Genomic DNA, 21,823 nt, shown 5'->3' with positions numbered 1-21,823 from the left:
CAGATTTATGCAAATTTTCTATTTGGATAGACATTGATTAGACTTAAAACACTACGAATACATATATAAACTACGCTTTTTGAACTGAAAGAAACTGCTATCCGCAACAGTCATGAAGTAAGCACATACGAATTGTGTTACTTATAACTTTCGTAGATACCTTAGTATGTTACCGTCAGTTACGAAAGACATTTATTAAAAAGTATCATCGGGTATTTGTTCCTTCGCAAAGGAATTGAATCAGTATAATTATAATTGGTTATTTATTTTCAGCAATGCCAGTAGGAACGTTATGGAACGCCCTACTGATATCTTCATTTTTATGAATACAAGTACTACCTTTCTTGGGGCGCCGAGAGGGCGAGTGGTCAAAAGAGCTCTCTGTCACGGATCTATGCCATCTCACCTCTGTCTGCGTGGGTTCGAGTCTAGGATTCTGCTTATGTGGGTATGTGAGAAAGTTTGCCAGTAGCTACTCGTGGGTCGTTGGTTCTTTCCGGGGTTTTCCCGGGTTCCACCATTAATACTGGCCGCCATGTAAAGCTTGCCAGTAGCTACTCGTGGGTCGTCGGTTCTTTCCGGAGTATTCCCGGGATCTTCCTCGACCATTAGTACTGGCTGCCATGTATCGTGTGCTGAAAAATGGCGTTAAACCCTAGAACAACAACAACATTTCTTAAGATTCTATAGCTTTTAGATGTGAATTTTAGAAACAACCTTTCCCAGTTTCTAGTTCCTTTGAAAGTTCAAAATGTGTCCTGGTTGCTGTTAATATTCGTGAACCAGTTGTTGCTAATGCGATTTGTTTGTTCAGATTAATGCCTCGTACAATATCATTCTTCTTTTGGTTTTCTTGGTTAATACGCACAAGGACGTGACGTTTAGCACGTGGTTTGATGGATTCTAATGATCTGAGTGTAAGCTGTGTTTGCTGATTATATATTCAGCTAGGTGATCTTTTCAAAGGAATACTCCCATCATTTACATCTAAAGTGACTAAGTTGAAGTAATCTAATTAACATCATCAAATATTCATTTAATATCCATGGACTACTTTGAACTGTTTTTTAATTGAAAACATGTCTAAAGCTATAGCATGCTGAAATGATTGGAGTGTGAAACCATTTATCACGCATATTTTAAATGTAGGACAATGGTCACTCATGCCGATGGAAGTGTACACCAATAAAAGTTACATAACTCGAAGACTTCAAATAAATATGGTCAAATATAATTTAGCGTTTTACCGAGACATCTCTGTTTCACTTGCATAGCAAATCATTCGCAATGAAGCAACATAATAATTGTTACTTTTACTCTAGTTAATGCTGCTAAATAGAGAACAAAATACATTTTGTTCATTGTACTTATACAATAGCAACATTTCAACACAGTGGGTTCTGCGTTGACTGAGAATTAGGTGCAAAACAACGTTTTTCTTTAATGCATAGTTTTCGTGTTATAAACTAAAATTAGTCGCTTTACTAGGCGGATGACGCGTAATTGGTGACAGTGAACTTAATTGTCACAAAGATGATGATTACTTTGAATCAAACTGGAAGGATATCACCTTTTCAAAATTGGTCCAAGACTGAAACCTTGACATTGTTTTCATAAACTAGTGACCTCATTCCAACTTAACTATAAATAGTATCACTTGTTTAGGTTCTAATCAACAGTAACACAGAAAGAGTTAAAAACGACAAGCTTTGTAAAATTTAGCAAATTAATTATTTCCCTGGAAAAAACACCATAGAAACGAAAAATAGTAACTTACAATTTTAAGAATCAAATCCAAAAATAATCTAGGAATAATCCAAAATTAAATTTTAGATGTCCTAGTAATGAAATGTTCTAATGAATTCAAGTTCGAGTCCCGACGAAAAATCCAAAAATGGAAGGCGATGACGTATGCTGTAACCTGTATAGCACTGAAGTGTCAAACAGTTCTTTGTTGGACCACAACAAATAATATTTCGGTGTTTGAATTTCCGAATAAAATTGGAAGAAATGTCTTTGTCCATGAATTCTTTATGAGCACTCAAATATTTTCAGAGAAACAAATTACTTTTTGAGAATCCAAATAATCTGAAGAAAATTTAAAATAAAACTCGAAACTCAAATCTGGTCAGCACAGTAGAAAACAACTTGACATCAAGTGTTTAAAAACCCAAACTGTAAAATCTTTCTCTAAACAGCTCTATTAAATCACACTTCTGTGCAATTACGGAAAAACCTAGATTTTGAAATAGAGGGTCAGGTGATCATGTTTGCATCTTAAAGTCACGTACTTCCATATGACCCTGAAACAACCAATCATTTTGCTCTAAGAATAAAATAAAAAAAGAAAGTTGTTTACTCCACTGAGTGACTTCTGATCCTAGGTCGGAAACTAAGACAAAAATAAAAACAGTGTTTCTATTATTAGGTGTTTATGAAAAGATTCAGGTTAAACTGATTTTTCTATTTAAAAAAATGCCAAATCAAGTAAATAAGATCACATTACAATAGCATGTAATAGAATAAAGTTTTTTTAAGCTAACCAACAACCAATTAAATTAAATCAAATATAAATTTAATCAGATATTCGTATCAATAGAAAGAAATTAATGTTTTAATTTCTAAGTTAGTCATATTCCGCTCTGTAATGATTCGTATATACCTTAAAATCATCGCGTTCCACCTGATTCGTAGAAATATAATGTTGATAATGCAGCTGGTCCAAATAACTCACATCCATCTATACATTAGAGTTGAGTTAGTGAACTGTACATGAGACGTCTTTCTATATTAATGTACTAGCATCTGCTTACTTTCCGTATTCTATCATTACCATCTGCTTTACCTAGTATTCGACTCTAAATATACACACTGCACCTACTGCTCAGATAAAAAAAATTAAGAAAATGATTTTAAAGAAACGAACAGCAGGATAGTAATGTTCATTTAAGCAATGATACTTATAAATTACAAATACAGGATAAATTAGAGAGTTATATCTACAGGGTGTGCCCACGGTTGGATCTTAGGAATTAAACAAGATATAAAGTCTGCCTCTACAAACTGAAAATATTGTTTTGATTTATCCGCTCTCTCATTGTGAGCATATAAATTGTTCAAAGGTCTTGAAATAATAAAGAAGAAGAAATCGTGTTTGTAAAAACTGTCTATTACATAGCGTTGTTAAACGTAATACGTTTTATAGACATATTTGCAGGTATTCATTGTGAAAGAAAGTAAGAATTAAACAATCAGTCTATATAACACTCAGTGAAGCTATTATCATTATCAATTAATCTTGTCATTTATATTGACAAAATATAGAAGTCGATTATATACCCTTCACGTGGTTTCTGCCACCACAATTTTCTTGTTAGCCAGTTATAAATGCCATTGTTTTCTATTCGATATCTTTGTCGGCACGTTATCTTTAACACATTTGATTAGTATAATCCCTCCATATTATATTTTATTTCGCGTAATACGTTAAATACTGAGAAATAATGATGTGACTTTTTTAAAAAAAAATCAATAGACATTTATATTGAAGACAATTAAGTAAAATGGTCAAAGAAGATAAAGATTCAGGAAAACTGATACCAAAAGAAACTTCATTTGTCAACTTCTTTTACGTAATAATGACTGTATATTTAAATTTGTATAAGTGTTGTATCTCTCTCCCTGAGATGTCACTAAATAGATGTGTCTACATCCTTTCTCAACGAACCCTTAACCCGAAACCCTATACTTTTTTCCCATCTATGCAATATCAACATTACGTTCGCAGACTGGTTGCACTCCATCAGTCCTCCATGTTTTTGACGTATCACACATTGTAGTTTGGGAACCAATCAAATTGTATCCGGGATGGCAACTGTAACGACAGCTCGCACCATATATATAGCCGATTGCATCACATTCAATGTATCCATTCGTTAGCGGTATTGGTGGTGATTGGCAACTTATAACTACAACAGACATAACATTATTTCGATGATGTTAAAGTTTTAAACAACTAGAGAGACAAAGAACACTGGAAAATTCATACAAATTGCTTAAAGCAAGATTTCTCAAAAACGAGAACACAGATATAAATATATTTAACTATGAAACAGTCATCTTTTTCAGAAATTTCAGCACAAATAAAATATTTATTCCAGAATTCAAAAAAAGCAAATCAACAATATATTAAGAAAACAAAATAATAAATATAATGTTAAAGGCAAACAAAAATAGAATCCATATCTCTATTCGGTCAAAAACGCTGTTTTAATACATTTTGCTCCCCCATACAGATAGTGTTTGGTCACGTGTCTGAGATTTTTATATTCATGTGCAATTACTAAACAATCTAATCTACCATGGGATTATCATGATGTTCTTGATATTCAACGATTTCCTATACCCCCAACCTTCTGTGAAACGCGTTTGACTGGTCAATGAATCCAGTCCACACTCACATACTCGAGAACTAACAAATATCACCAAGTGTAGACACTATATGCTTTACCATAACCAATTCAAGTATCACCAAGTGTAGACACTATATGCTTTACCATAACCAATTCAAGTATCACCAAGTGTAGACACTATATGCTTTACCATAACCAATTCAAGTATCACCAAGTGTAGACACTATATGCTTTACCATAACCAATTCAAGTATCACCAAGTGTAGACACTATATGCTTTACCATAACCAATTCAAGTATCACCAAGTGTAGACACTATATGCCTTACCATACTCAATTCAAATGAAAAAGAGGCAACATTTTTCCTTGAAAATCCTGTTACGTTACTGAAATGGTACTGACTGAAATCGGGTCATGTTTAATGCGATGTACCGTGACTCGAGGTTATCATCGAGAGAACTTGTTCATCGGGAGACTGCACTAGTGCATGCTAGGACAATAGATCTTCGAACTTGGAAAGAATTTCATTAGCATTATACTGTCAGGAAACTAGAAGTTCTTTCTTTACATTATATAGTACCAATTCATTTTACATTGTACGCAATGGGCGAAACTTGTTCGTCGTCATCACTATTTGATTTCAAATATTAAATGATTCAAACATCCGTGTTATTTAGCGAAAGTGTTAATCTTTAATATAATGATAGTTAAATCTATGAGAGAATAGTGGGATGAATTACCTTTTATCTCGATGTTGAATACACACACCGAATATCTACCGCCTTTATCGGTTACGTTGAAGACGACATAGTTGTTACCTTCCTGATATTTGTCTTTCTTTCCAAAATAATTCCATTTGGCCCTTCGAGAAATAAAGTACAAAAAAGCATAAATACATATCCCGACTGTTAAAGAACAAAAACACCATTAATGTAACAATAAACACAGTATCATCTAGACAGAATAATAGTAAATGTCGTATATTTGGCTGTTATGTGCAATTTATAAAACAGCAGAAACAGAATCCTATTCTCATTGCAACAGTATACTGCAAACAAAGATTACACGTCTCTATTTCCGAAGAAATTACTTTCCTAATAAACTCATTATTGGGTCGTATTAGTTTTAAAAGTACGTCAGTTTGACTCGACGGAAGAGTTTTGTTAAACCATTTAACATTTAATATGTAACCATTTAATCACTGATTAAGGATAGGGATTTATAAATTCGGTCGTGACTTCCGCGGATAAAAAAAAACGATTTTCCCAATCGATTATTTTTTTTATGTTTGCAAATATCTACTGACCGTATGGTATATATGATATATTGTTGTCAATTACTATGGCAAAATATATGTTACTGTAGAAAATGCTATGTACAAAATGCATCAGTGATTGGAATTCTAAAACGCTCATATCCACTGCCAATGGAGATGAGCATCTCTACTTTTGTGATGAACATGGTTAGTTCATATCGGAATTAAAACATGTAGTTGACCAATCAACAAAGTTAACTTTTCTCAGTGACTTAGACAATTCTCCTTCGTGCTAGAATCATTGCGTCTCTATATGATAGATTTATTCCGCTATAAGTAATAGGAGAAGAATTCATATCCTAGTAGTGGTCGACAATAGTCATACTTTATTGACTGTCTATACTGAACTACTTATTGGCCGTAATTCATGGCCCGTGAACTCTTAAATTGTGATACACAGCATCATTTTGTCAGACTGAACAATTATCATCAAATGTCTGCATTGTTTTTAAACAAGATAGGGAACCTTTATTGTGCAGCGGTCTATAATGATCACGGTTGTAGTAATCACGTCTATAGCAATCACGTCTATAGTGATCACAACTGTAGTAATCTTGTGGAATTGAAACAGAATAATGGTTGTTATTTTTGTTGTTGCAGTAGGGTTTAACGCCATTTTTCAGCACACGATAGGCTATACATGGCGGCCAGTATTAATGGTGGAGGAAGAACCCGGGAAAACCCCGGAAAGATGCACCGATCCACGCGAAGCTACTGTCAAGATTTCTGACATATCCACATTGACTGAATCCGAGACTCGAACCCACGCAGACAGAGGTGAGATGGCAGTGATCCGTAACGGAGAGCGCGTTAGACCACTCAGCCACTCAGGGCCCCAAACAGAATAATGGTGTTTCGCACATATATATTTACAATGTTAACTAACTTTAGTTAATACTTAGTGAGAAAATCTAAAACTAGTCATCGTGTCAAAATATACAATCTGCACTGACCATGCACCCATTGCCACGCTTGTCTTATTTTTCATGATAATGAAAAACCTCAGCATTTGCTTATCATTACGCCCAGCTAGAGCTGAATTAATGTATACTACCATCAGACCTAAAAGGGACAATTAAAACACAGCTCTTCCAAGCTAAATTTGAACATTTATACCAGCGTAAATTCTGGAAGCAAATTAAAGAAACTGCTTCTGCAACTTCAAATAAGCCACCAATTTGTATTGATGGCAATCATAGTCCAAATATCATACGAAGCATATTAAATGCATTTTGAATGCTTCCGCAATACAAGTGGTGTTAGTAACAATTCCAATAAGGGTCATGTTCCTTCAGCAGGCAAGGCCTCTTCTAGGCACTGATTTCATTGTCTCAGATCAAACATATACTACTTGTGCAATATTATGTTAAATGTGCAGGCTGACATGTTATATGTAGAACATGTTTGTTCATGACTTTCTTCAAGCTAATCTCACAACCACTACAACCGGTAGTACAAAACCTCATTATAAACAAATCGCCTCTGCGACAATTTTTTGAGAATATTTGAACGTATTGTACACCAACGACGTGAAATCACAATTTCTGATAATGAATTTCCGCTTAACAAACAAATTCAATCGAAGTATGCCTCTATGCATTTGAAGAAACTGTCAAATATATTTAGAACATGATAGCCCTGTGACGGTACCTATTATTAGACGCTAGTAAGGCATTTGATAGGGTCAATCATTAGAAACTGTTTAAAATGTTGTTCGTCAGTCAGCTACACGTAAACATGGTTCACGTCCTATGTGAGTGGTGTGGCAAACAGTTGTTGTATGGGGTAGGGAAAGTGAGGTATCCAATTTCTTCCTTGAAGTGAGGCAAGGAGGTGTTCTTTCGCCTTTGATGATTAATTTATATATAGATGATTCAAATCGAAAGTTGAGTTATCGTTACGCGGGGCTACATTTTACACCAAATGCTGTATTTCTTACCATTTTAGCTTTGTTGATGGTGTGTCATGTATTAGTCCTTCATTAATGTTTGAAATAGAATTATAGCTTAATTCAGGACAGTCCAGTCAGAAATAAAGAACACTTATTTTATCTTGACGGAAAAGTTGCGGGAGGAGAAGTGTATCTTCTGACTTTAATTAGATTCAGGAACCCACTCATTCTTGTAACCGAATACGAGTGACACCGGATTAGATATGTTGACATATGTTTGAAAAGATATATTTATTATTGCGCTTTGAACCTTGACCGGCAGTACACTTTATTTTGCTTAAAGTTTTAGTTCTCAAACCATTGTGATTCCTGTCAAATTTTATGCTTTTGTCTACAAATAAAAACTGGAAACGTTCCATAAATTTAAGATTTTATATACCTTTTGATTCTATAGATCAAAAGTTTACAAAAACGTACCTAGCAGGAATTATTATACTTGGGTGATATACCTGCCCAAAATAATTATTATTAATATTATATATATATATATATATATATATATATATATATATATATATATATATATATATATGTGTGTGTGTGTGTGTGTGTGTGTGTGTGTGTGTGTGTGTGTGTGTGTGTGTATCTGTGTGTGTGTGTGTGTGTGTGTGTAATCATTTTGTGTGCGATTGGAAACTAGCCAGACTGATTTGTAAACATATAAAGGAAAACGTTGTAAATATAAAATAGCAAGGGGCGGATTTTGCAGAACTATGCATGCAGAGTAGAATATCATTTTCTGTTAGTAGGTAGGTTTTTTGGTATATGCGTAAGTAGGTAGGAAGGTATAAAAACATAAAATAGGCTGATTGACTTTCCCTAGTCAAAATTTTGGAAGTCATTCAGTCACCTGTGATTTGATTCATTGCAGACTGATAAGTAGATCGCTGTAAATTTTGTGTAACAAACTAAAACCGGAGATTATTCACCAGTTGTTGTTAATAAACGCCTTGCATACATACTGTTCTTTTGATCCGTCAAATACTTCAAAGTCTGGATCAGTCCAGGTGGCAGTTCCTGTTCGAGTGGCTTTTGTTGCTTCATAAGAACTAAATAGACCATCAGGAGGGCATGTCTTGATCTTCGGTGCTGGTTTCTCTGCAATTATGCATAAAACAAAATCAGCCACCATCTACCAATAATTTCGGTTTACGTAGGTTTGATACTGTCAATGAGGTCAGAAAATGCATTCTCATATTCCTTATCATTATTGATTATTAACTAGATGGGGCGTATACTGTGTGGATGGCAATTTCCAACGTTTTTTAACTCATTTCATTTTCTTTCTCAAACAAGAATAAAAATAGAACGTAATTATAAGCTGGAACATTCCCTTTCACTCCGCTATAGGAGCATGCAATGATCCATGCCTAGGTTTAAACAATACATACCTTACAACAGAAGATTGGCAAAGAATATATTAGTCAAGGACAATTAACAATCACGTGATATTTAAATTCATAACCTGTAAACTGTGCAATCTCGACAATGGTTTGTTTTTTGTTTTTAATTAAAGAAACGATTACTTTAAAGCTGGTCAAATGAATATCACAATTTTGGGACGTTAGGTTTTGTTTCAGGCTTAGGACATCAAATGTATGATAAATGGAAACAAAAATTGTACGCGATGAAGTGTTTACAATACAAGAAGTGAGCTATTCTCCGCACTGATGATCCTTTCCTAACATAATACCAAAGACCTGGGAATGACATGATGCAATACATATATATGTATGCTCCATTACACAGCCAATCTATTTTATCCAATGATACTTCGCTTAAATTAATACTGACGGAGAGCAATACATATGTGAACAGATGCTAACAGTTGTTACTGGGTGTTCTTTACATATAAAGGTTGTTTCTCATTGTACGTGTACATTCAAAGCACATAAGTACAATCAGGTGCTGAAGTCTTATGGGATAAACACTACTACTGGATCCCCATGACCCAATATTTTCGTCCAATGAAATATATTATTGCTCGTCATTTCCGAGTTGTTACAAGTGTAAGCGTTCAAACATGACACAACATCCCGATTCAGCAGTTAGATAAGACATGAATGCTAGTGTATGTGTATTTACAAAGCTGAATGCGATTCCAACCAAGAAGTTGTTTTCGGCTCTTCGTAAACTATTTTCTGGTGCAGTGAAAATGAAATGTTCGGAATGACGCTTACGCATACTTACAAAATGGACAATGCCCCTAAGAGGACAGTTAATTTAGTTTTAATATGTATCCAAATAAATAAATCGTCGATGAAAAACGTATCTTTAACGCTTTCCCTTATCCTTAAAACCTCACATAACTCACAGAATACACTGCAAACCCTTTTAAGTATGCATATATGGCTGCGTATTTTTTTCTTTATTTCTGTACATTTTATTTTATTTGTTGTGACCAAATCCACTAGTTGTTTCTAATCATCATCATCAGCATTATCATCATCATTATCATCTAATGATGACGTGATCATCATCGTAAACTACGAATGGTACACACGCATCGAAAGAAATGTCTCCACTGATGAAGACTAATGATGGTATAAGCCTAAGAAGGAAGTAGTATATTAGATAGTTAAACATATTTGCAATTTATCATCGATAACTTTGCATACGTCTTTTCAAAAATGAACACTGTCATTGAATTAGTACTGTTTTCATATCAAACATGAAATTTTCATTCTTGTCTAACGCTACCTCCCGCTTTCATTCAATTCACTTTCTCAAACTAGTAGGATTAGTTTTCCTGCAGGATATCTTAATAATGAAACTAATTCGCTAACAAAAATTCCAAATCGCATTTGGTCAAATCAAAATGCTATATGTGGTGTGATTACAGGAATCATTATCATGACCATCATAATTACCATCGTTAACATCATTATTAAATTACAAAACTATATCGGGGCCCCGAGTGGCCGAGTGGTCTAAAGCGCTCTTCGTTACGGATCACTGCCATCTCACCTCTGTCTGCGGCGGTTCGAGTCCAAGATTCAGCCAATGTGGGCATGTGAGAAAGCTTGCCAGTAGCTTCTCGTGGGTCGGTGGTTCTTTCCGGGGTTTTCCGGGTTCTTCCTCCACCATTAATACTGGCCGCCATGTATAGCCCATCGTGCTGAAAAATGGCGTTAAACCCCACAACAACAACAACAAAACTATATCAGTAATTACGGGCAATATCATGAAGTAATGGGATATTCAAGACGTACAAAGTTGGACACTTAATATAACTTTGTTTTCTTCCGTGTGTTCAGGTTTAATGGTGAATAATGGTTTCAGTACAAGTATAACGCGCAAGATCGTCTAGAAAATAGGCCACTGTGACACTAGACGACAACGATTGTACAAGTGCCATAAACGAACTGAGTGACCATAACGTTAGCAAAATTGCACGAATATCTCGTTGGTAGAATCGAAGGATCGTGATTGTATTGGAAACCGAAATCCTCTCAGTTGCTGACAAAGTAATTACAATATATATATATATATATATATATATATATATATATATATATATATATATATATATATATATATATATATATATATATATATATATATGCTGGATTAGAACAGTAGCTGCCTGGACATGCTAAAACGTAGGCAATATTTTGTTTCCTAAATTGATGTTAGTCACGCTGAAAATTTTTGTACATTGACACAACTTCTATGCATCAGTATTTGTATTTCCAATGGAAGGTAATAGCCATATATTCTAAACCCATTTCGAAGACAAAGGGAAACTCAATCTATATTACTAGTAATGTAGTGGAAATGACCACCCCACCCATCTCTCTCTCTCTCTTTCTCTCGTCAAACCGGTACGGCGTAAGAATTTACATACTTTAATGATATATCTCCCAAAGAAAGCAGGTTGTGAAATTTTATTACAATTATAATTATGTCTGACGTAACTGTGTTTGCCATACTTTCGGTATATGCATTTCAGAAAATCAGCATGCCAATTCATAAGAACCGAACTGGATTATTATTGGTGGCGGTGCATATTTTTTCTTTGTTGTCATATATGCACATCTTATTTCCACACGACCACTGTTTGTTGATGCTTACCTTTGTTACATAATATAGCACAAGTGATTAGTCCAGCCGTCACTCCTAGTAATACTATTCCTATTACTATCCATTCAATGAATCGCTTATGTATCGCATGCCCTAAAAATAAAATTAAAAAAAAGATTTGAAAGTGAATTTAGTGACTATTGAAATATAGACGGTAAAGAATTTCATTAGTCGAGAGTTGCTTTCAGACATGCATATAATTTTGATCCTAAACTCTGAAAATTGATTCATGTTTTTAAATAAACGATATCAATTTAAGATAGTTAAAATTCAATCATTCTGCCAAAATAATTTGCAGAAATAAATGGATGCTCTTTTGACTAGCGACCAAAAGCCATTTCTGTATATGTATTGTCGGGCGCAGTGATGTCTGTCTTGGGGACTTTCTTTAGCTCGATTACCTGAACATGATATAGTTTGTGATATGTTAACTAAGCTTTAAATGTAGACTACTCAATTAACCAATTCTCTCTTTGACTAAAGAGATATGAAATAAATCATCACTGAATTGCTTAGTAATACTTTATATAAACATGTCATGTCTTTCTTGAAGTAACTGTGCGTGCTATATAGCTTTATAAATATTATCCATTCATTCTCGGCTTCGAATACGTTCAGTATTTGTAGAGCTCTTCTTAACAGTGGACTTTTATCTTTACAGCTGCAATATGACATGGTTCATATTGATACGTACAAATAATGTTAATTATTAATTGCTTGAAGCGAAAACAAACAAACAAATGTTGTCGCTAGTTATTTAATATCCACAGAAAATTTGTATTATCTCAGGTTTGTTTTCCTTTAAAAATATTAACTTGGGTCACTTAGCGCGACTTTTAGTATTCTGAAGTGAAACAAATAATAAGAACTATGATAATCGTTGACACGTTAACAGCAAACAATGATAAACAATAATTGTTTCTAAATGGCATCATATATTTTCGTACCTACGTCAGTTCCAGAATGTGTTTTATAGAATAAACCATTTAAACATATCAGCTCGGTCGTTCTCCCATCTGTGTCTTCTTTTAAAAGGCATCGACTGCTCTCATTAACACTTGCATGTTCGGTCGTTGCATTGGTGTCACATGATTCTATCAAATGATGAATTCTTTCCAATGAACACGTTTCTTCCCTGGACGCCTGAAGTATGTTCTGAAGCTAAAATAAGAAAATAGTAAAAATAATTGGCATAGTTTAAACCATGTCTAATATTTCGTATCAAAGAGATTTTGCAAAATCTGACCAATGGCTGATAGAACCAAAAATCACCCTACGGTAATTTTAGTAATGTATGCGCTTTTGGAGTTTACGAAATATAATTGTGTTTACCTCTGCTTACCGTGAATTACATCTTTTACATAATTCGATGTTTATATGCATGGGCAGAAACTGTCGCTAACAATATCCAGTTTCTTTCTAAAAGCCACCGTTTCCTCCAAAACGTATCGGACAAAATACCATGTGTGTGAAGCACTTTTCTATTGACTAGACACTGTACCCTTTACACCTTTGAGCTTAAAACATAAAGGCACGCATCTCACTGGCTTCTTGTATAGACACGTCTTACCAAACAAAGATGTACTTGAACAAACGATATAAACAAAATCTATCTTTGCATTAACTGTTATCGTTTACTCTAATGAACCTTATTGTTATTATATGAAAACCATTTCTTCAGAAAGATTCGAAGAAAAGGAAAGGAAGCAGGGATATTCATTCCTGTTTCAAACAATCTTACAGTTCTGAGAAGCACTGATTTCAAAATATCTAAAAGAGAATCAAGATTGATCAGATTAAGTTTCCGGAAGAGAAACACTATCAATATATGCCGTGCGTATCGATCTTCGAACTCTGTTTTGCCATGAACTAATTTTGGTATTTAACAATGCCTTAGACGTAAATATTGAATTGAGTTCCGTTATGAGTGCCAAAGGGATTCACATTATGCACCTTACGCGATTTTGCAAGGGTAATGAACCTACCAGTGTTTCCCTATAAACGTAGGGCCAGTCTGTCCAAGAAGACATTGCTTCTAACTACAATATAACAGATCCATCCAAAATCACTAAAAAGATACTAACATCTACATAATGAAAGCAAAGTCCATGTGAAGGTTATTGGTACTAGTGACATGAACGAACATGAAATTGCATATCAAATGAATCTCCTTTTTCCAAACTTGCTCAGTCTGATTTTACACATCTGAACATATAAAAACATACTGCCTTATTCATCATAACATTAGCTGATACTGTTGATATTATTCCTAAAATATACACTAACAAAATCGGCGGGTCCGTGTTGAATTCACCCCAAAGTTATCAATACGTCGGAGTTATCAATGTTTGGTTTGTAAAAAAGACGAAATAAACGTTAGTATCACATCCAAATAACTTTTAAAGTCAATCAAATCCGAATAATTGCAATTCATAAAAGAAATGAAAAGAATGAATTATAGAAAACATATCTGGTCCATATTTACTTGATAAAGGTTATTGGAAAACATGCCAGCCATAATTTTTATCGATATTTAGTATGAATTCTTCAATAACCCTCAGAGGTTTTGTAGACCTTAATTTGTATTTATAGTATGATCCCTCTGAAATCCGTTGCACATGCGCATGTAGTCTGCCAACGGCCATACCTGCATTAGCAATTTTTTCGCTGCCTTCATCCTGAATGTGGACTGCACCTGACAGTGTCCTGCCGAGATAGGTTAACTTGTCCACAACCACGATTGTTTGGTTATTTACAGTGAGGGTAGGCTTTGCGTATGGCTTCCCTATTGTAGGTTGGTGCTTTCTTACTATTGATTGTAAAACCGAAAGATGAACAGAAATGTTGCAAGACAAACGCATAGGGAAGAGACGTCAGCAAATCGGAGATTTTAATGGACACTTCCTGTAACTTTGTGTTCGAAGGAAGACTCTTCAGACTGAAGAGCCTGCCATTAGTCCGGTATCTAAATTAATCTCTTTGTCATGGTCAAGAAAGGCTCCAGGGCAGAGAACATGATACTAAAGAGGACCTGGGACCAACGCGCAGCCATGCTGGACTTCATCGGCGCCTGGGAGTCGTTCAGATGACTGTTCGTCGAACACGACACAGATGAGCTTGGCACCATGTAACGGACGCATCACCATGATGAATTTATATGGACAGCAAAGCTTTCCATTACTTTGTCAAAGGCATATGTCAGGTCAGTTAATGTCGTGTACTAGCTGGAGTACTATTCCTGACATTTTGTCAGGTTCCTGATGAACATAGTATTCAAAGTATCATAGAAGTTCATCATGTCATTCGTGTCTGTGCAGAACTGAATCTCATTTGCTGCATTGCTGTGTCATGCATCTAGCAATTCGCTGCATTGCGTTAGAGAGTCCTCTTAATGTTATTGAGGGCTGCCTTTTTAGATGATGGAGTGTTTTGTTCTAAGCAGGCCTACTGTGTTGAATGTATCTAGTTTGCTGCACAGTTGTGCGACGAATTTCTGTTTCACATTTTTCTGTTTCAATTTGGCAACATTAAGCCATTTGAACACATTTTCCTTATGGTAGTCCGCTAGGCTGCATCCGGATATTGAGCTTGAAGATTACGAGTCTGTGGTCAGTCAACATTCTGCACGTCTCATGATCTTCGTCACTCAGACATTATATATGTCTCTTCTGAATACGAAGCCAGAACTTGTAGGTAGGGTGCATCCAAGACATTGTTGCAGTTTGTGATGCAGAAGAAGACCGTGATGGTTATTAGGATTTTGTGTTTAGAGCATTTCCCCACTAGGAGGAGTCCGTTATTATTTCATTTACCAACGTTGTTGTTGTTATTGGGTTTAACGCCATTTTTCAGCACAAGATAAGCGATGCATGGCGGCCAGTATAAATGGTGACGGAAGAACCTTTGAAAACCCCGGGAAGAACTATTGACAAACGAGATGCTACTGACAAGTTTTCTCACTTACCCACATTAGTCGAGCCCGAGACTTGAACCTACGCAGACAGTGGTTATATGGCGGTGATCTGGAATGGTGAGCACTTTAGACCACTCGACCACTCGTGCATCTCCCAACGTCATTTCGCCAATCACACCTGGTCATGTCTAATGTCTAATACCAACTCAGCACTGAATTCCTTACCTTCATTTAAATTTGTCTACATCTCATGTGGGATGGTCATTCGGCAAGTAGTGTTGTACCCAGTAATGATGTTTGGAAGCTGGATACAGCCAGTTCTCTACCAACCAGAGTTGTTGTTCTCTCTGATCTGTCTGCTGATGCACTGTCCATTAGCGTTCGTACGTTCTTGGTACCGATGATAATTTGAGTCATAATTTTATTTTTGCAATATGTTTGACCTTTAGTGTGGAATTCCCGTCAACGTCAACAGTTTTATGCTGACTTAGCACATAGCGTGGCTCTACATAGGCAGTCGTAATTCCTTACACATTATGCATGTGTTCGGCCTAAAACATGTTGTAGAACTTTTTGAAAAAATATTATAAGTCCTACTTAAGCAAATTTGAAAATTACAGCTCATACATTTTTAATCTGAATGTTCCTTAAAATTGAAAAACATTTCGTGTAAGTTTTTGCTTTATATTATAATTAAATCTTCACTGCATGTACTATCATCATGGCTTTAATGTTTGTGTCCTCAACACAACAGTGTTTCGTGTTGGAAGCTGGAGAAATGACTATTATGCGGAAAATGTATCAAACGTAATACCTTCAGAAACATTTCGATCATTCAAGGAGAATTGTTCATGAGTTGCTGGTCCTCACCACATATACTAAGTGAGATCATTTTAATAGTTTTATAACATTTTTATTGAAATAATTAGACATTTGAAAACAAACTGCCCAAGAGATTGGGTTTGTGGTGTGTAGTTGTGAATACTTTGAAATGGTTTATGAGTGGGAAAAAAACCCAGCAAATTACGTCAAAATAAGAATTTTTGGACGCCTAAACTTAATGTTAACATGCAAAAGTACCTCGCAAAATGAACCGAAAAGGTTGCAAAAAGAAAGGGAACAGATTATATATGTATGTCTTATTTATCATATCTGATCTAAACATCAGAACTAGAAACTGCTGCTGGAAAATATCTAGCCTTCGCTGCGTTATGTTCAAAGAATTCGTAAACTTTTTTCATGCTTAGCATGAACTATTTTGTAAGATATATGCCGCACAGATGAAATGTGGGGACAAGATATTTAGCCAGATATACGTATCTCATATGAGATGTGGGGACTAGATATTTATCCAGATGTCTGTATCTCATACGACGTATGGAGACTATATATTTACGTCTTCTGACAACAAATTCATATTTAAGTAAATACGGAAATAGAGTGAAACAATTCCCCAGGTTTCTCGTATTTTGCACAAGTTATACGAGGATTTTACGTAACTTTTCGTAACAACGATAACAATTTCTTCAAGTCAAAATGCATGACATTAAAGTAAAGATCTATTTATTTTGTAAAATAATATAAATATTTACTTAGATGCTCCTTTGATGGATGTTCCTTCATTTACAGTTATAGTAGCAACGATTTATTGGAGTTAGATAATTGAATAATATTTGTATTCTATGTAATTTTGTATGGATTGAACACTGTTGCAATCCTCTAAGCAGCAGAGAGACTGGGCCCACCAACTATTTCGTCCAACAGGACCATCTATCGAAAACTTTTCTGATAGAAGGTCTTATTTCACAAAAATAACCCTTCTAGCCAGAAACTATGATGACTAAATCCTCTTTTCTGGCTAGAAGGGTTATTTCGACAAAGATAACTCACTATGAAAAATGTTTCTTCACGTGGTGACGTCGACGACGACGTTAGCGGCCCAGTCTCTCTGCTGCTAACGATGTAAAATATTTTAGGATTTTTAACTAAAAAACGTATCAAGTCCAACTCGGTATCGTGTCCAAGGATCATGCAACGCTATCGTCACAAACCCGTGTGGTTTTCGTTGAGCATGACTAAAGAAATTTCTGAATTTATTAAAGTCCATGTCACCGCCGCACCAAGTTCGATGAATATTTTGTAGCGTGTGTGCGTCAACGCCTTTAAATACTGCAAGAATGTTACAGTTATCTCTGATCACTTTCGGAATTTGTGTATAACGTTGAGTTACATAAATCACATCAACGTTTTTGTGCCTGCCACGTGAAAATATTCTGGCAGGGTTTGATTGTTTGTCCAGCATGATATCATCGTACCCAACTAAATTATTAATACTCCCATCGATATCATCGTACTCGGTGCTTCATTGATATCGGTTATAAAATCAATAACATCTTCGTCGTTTATCGATTTTGCACTTTCGTTAAAATCTTTTAGCACTTGATAACACCGCTGATCGTCCACTGACGGGGCTATCAAATATAATTTATCCCACTTCATCCACTTCATTATTAAATTAAGTAACAACTGTGTCTTACCCGACCCAGATGGGCCTATGATAATCATTCGGATAGAATTTGGTAGCACTGAGTTATGCTTGATTGGTTCTCGTCGCTTTGTCGCGGAAAAGTCAGTGATTTCCATTAGATATATCATAAAATAAATATGGATTTATATTGTGTGAAATGCCGAGCACGTACCCCAACTGCGGATACAACAACAATTACAACAAAGAATAATCGACAAGCGCTTACAGGCAAGTGTGAACGATGTGGCACCAAAAAATTTAGATTTATTTAAAAAAAAGCGGAGGTGATATCGCAGCCAAGTTAACAGCGTTGCCAGGAGCTCCGTGGGCTAAATACCCAGGAGAAAAACATCTTCCAGGATATAATTACTGTGGTCCAGGAACCCGACTTGATATCAGACTTGATGCTCAGGATCAACCAAAACCAGGTGAGTATCCGATAAACGCTATTGATAGCGCGTGCCATGCTCATGATGTAGCTTACCGAAGCAAGGATTTGCAACAGCGCCATCTCGCGGACATGAAATTAATTCACGCGTTAAATGCCATCCCTGATAAATCTTTCAAAGAAAAGTTAACATCCTGGTTGATAAAATCCGCAATGAAAGGTAAATTAGCGTTGGGTACTGGTATATAATGGAGTCGATTTATTATTCCCCAAGCGGATACTGGAGAGGTAACGCAGCAATTGATAAACTTGCCAGCGCGGCATCAGTAACACGCGCGGTTGCCAAAAAATGGTTATCCCGACAGGCAATATGGCAAATTTATCTACCGCGCCCTAAACAAATTCACTTTGCGCATTTCGATGTTAGTGTACCAAATGAGGTTCATCAAGCTGATATATTATTTCTGCCACATGATACTATCCGAAGACGCACATACAAGTACGCGTTAACCATAGTTGATGTTGCCAGTAGATACAAAGATGCGGAACCGTTAACAACTAAAACAGCATCTGAGGTTGCTTCTGCGTTTGAAAGAATTTATCAACGAGGTGGTCTACGCTGGCCAAATTTATTACAAGTTGATCCTGGCAAAGAATTTCAAGGTGCAGTATCATCGTTGATGAAACAACATAACGTCACCATACGACGAGGACACACTGAAATTCACCGTGATCAGGCAATTGTTGAGCGATTCAATAGAACACTTGCTGAGCGGTTATTTGGATATCAATACGCGAGGGAATTTATTCAAGATGCGAGATCGCGCGAATGGGTTGCAAGATTACCAAGCGTGATAACTGCGCTAAATAATGAAATTACCGAACCACCAACATGAAACCTTCCATCGCGATCACAAAAACACAAGGTGTTTTTCAAAAAAATATACCACTACAACGAAAGAAAGAAAAACCGCAAATACTGGGTAATGTCACAGTTAGATATTTATATGAACCAGGTGAACTTGAAGGTGGTAAACGAAGAGCGACTGATCCCATTTGGAGTGTTACCACACATAAGATATCCACCGTGACAAGATCCACTGGCAGACCAGCAATCTACAGGTTGGATTCAACTGCTCCTCAACGTGGATTCACCCGTGAGCAACTTCAGGTAATTCCCGAGGACACACAATTGCCGCCAAAATCACTGAAGTGACTTAAGTAGCGCTGGCACCCCGACGTCGATTACACTCAAGACAGGTCAACATGACATTATCACGTGTATGACCGCGATTGTTATCTTTTCTGTCTACGGTAAATTGTCTTGAATTTTTATTCGAATACTGCCATAGCATTATACAATTACAGCTAGCACAGTGATTATTCTGTTGTTGTTTCAGCGCAACAATGAAGTCATCCTCAAGATCAAAATCGCGATTATTTTTTTTGTCACTCTGTTTGTAACCGGCGAGTTTTTTTCTTATTATGTTGCTGTTGTTTTCATTATTAATTTTATCAGCGTTTGAATGAAAATCCGAAGGATTTTTCAAGACAATTCTTCGCAGTTGAGATATTCTTCTGACTCTGGACACCGCTAAGTAAACTAAGTTTGACCATTCGATTCGATCATCAATGATCCAGACAGTTGTATCTGAAATAGTCAGTCCTTGAGAACAATGAATGGTCATTGCGTATCCTAGCGTCCACGGGGATTTATTCATCGCTAGTGCATCCTCGACAGCATCGATGTCAACTAACACAATATCATTCAATACTAAATTCTGTTTCTCTGTCTTTCCTGGAATATCAACATCTATATTTTGCAACCGCGTATCAGTTGGTCTATAACATAACGGCGTTGGCAGCATTGGAAACTTTATTTTTTGTAACCGAAATAGCTGTTGTTGAAGTGTGTCTCTGACTATCTTTCTACTCGCCACTATCAAATCGTTTGGTTTCCACACGCGTAAAAAGTCACTTATCGAAGTTTCAGGAATCATCTCGCGCATAATTTCACATTGAATTTTATTCGGTTGTAGCCTGATTAATGTTTTAAATTCTTTCAGCGTTGCATCAAGTGCTCGGTAATCATCAGACACTTCTTCGTGATAATCAACAAAATTCCTCAGCCAATCATGAGGAGATGCGCCGACAAACGGAGGTGGTTGACCGTGATCGCTGTCACGGAATGGTGTAAATGTTGTTAATTAAATACATGTACTCGGGTTTCGTTTCTTTTCTCTGTACAACGATACCCGAGGGTGATTATAATATGGTCTATGTATTTCGAAATCGTGAGTACGATTCGTCCTGTGCCACACGTGCAAGGTGCCTTTGATAAAGAATAACGAAAATTCTAAAGGTATAAATACGTTACTACATGTAAAGGACCTTGACAATACTAATGGTTTTGTCAGCAAGCGGCCTGCTAAAAGGATTTCGCACAACTCCAGCTGTAGGGCTGAGTGAGTGTTTTGATGGTAGGAATATCCGGGGTGTCCGGTGTTGTCAGAGTGTAGAAACGTCCGTGTGTCCGGAGCGTTTAAGGTGCCGGAGCGTCTAATATCTAGCGTCCGGAGTGTCCAGAGGGACTAAGGTGACCCAGCTGTAGAGCCGTCAAAGGACCAGGGGGTCCGGAGGGTCTAATATTGCAAGTGTCCGGAGGGTCTAATATTTCAAGTGATCATAGTATTCCGAGGGTCCGGAGTATATATTGGTTGTGAAATTGATTCGGAGGAGCTGTGGAGCGGATATGGTGCACGGGTGACGGAGTGCATCTCCACACATGTATTTTTAGCTGTATGCTAATTTTGGGTTAGTAAGACCCAGTGTATTATTCAGGACTGGAAGGATAGATTGCATATCCGTTCTTGTTTAGTGACATAATTTCGCTACCTGAGCGAATACATTTTTTTTACTATGTGTAAACGCTTACATTGTTTACTATTTGAGTGAACTGTATTCATCTTTCCATTATTGAATCATTTGTGAAATCATTTATCCTGTGTTTTAGGGTTACTGACCTAAATCTATTTGTATATTTTTTTCATCTTTGTAACTGTGCGTTTTTATGTTAAATAGATCCAATATTTGGATTATAAATACGCACACATCTTCATCATCCACTACTCATATAAATCGCCACATTAAACCATATATTTGTGTCGTCAAAACGTGTTCTGTTGTTAATCCGAAATATCCCACCCGGTTATCTTGTTACAATCGCCGCACATA

General features: G+C 36.1%; 1 protein-coding gene across 2 annotated transcripts in view; it reads right to left on the bottom strand.

The window, feature by feature from the left end:
- LOC149775019 (uncharacterized) overlaps nt 1–21,823 on the bottom strand; it is a 75,604-nt gene that overhangs the window by 40,975 nt on the left and 12,806 nt on the right. For both annotated transcript variants that reach the window (XM_089944536.1, XM_089944537.1), the window contains exons 3-7: nt 12,709–12,922; nt 11,753–11,854; nt 8,641–8,776; nt 5,153–5,274; nt 3,780–3,968 (exon numbers count right to left, since the gene is read on the bottom strand). In XM_089944536.1, the coding sequence (XP_089800662.1) occupies nt 3,780–3,968; nt 5,153–5,274; nt 8,641–8,776; nt 11,753–11,854; nt 12,709–12,922 (763 nt within the window). The remainder of the gene's footprint in view (nt 1–3,779; nt 3,969–5,152; nt 5,275–8,640; nt 8,777–11,752; nt 11,855–12,708; nt 12,923–21,823) is intronic.

This window comes from Sinohyriopsis cumingii, unplaced genomic scaffold (genome assembly GCF_028554795.1).
Source record: "Sinohyriopsis cumingii isolate HCF-2022 unplaced genomic scaffold, ASM2855479v2 utg000036l, whole genome shotgun sequence".
Lineage (NCBI taxonomy): Eukaryota > Metazoa > Mollusca > Bivalvia > Unionida > Unionidae > Sinohyriopsis > Sinohyriopsis cumingii.
Note: the sequence above shows the minus strand (reverse complement) of the source record. Positions and strands in the feature narration are given on the sequence as shown.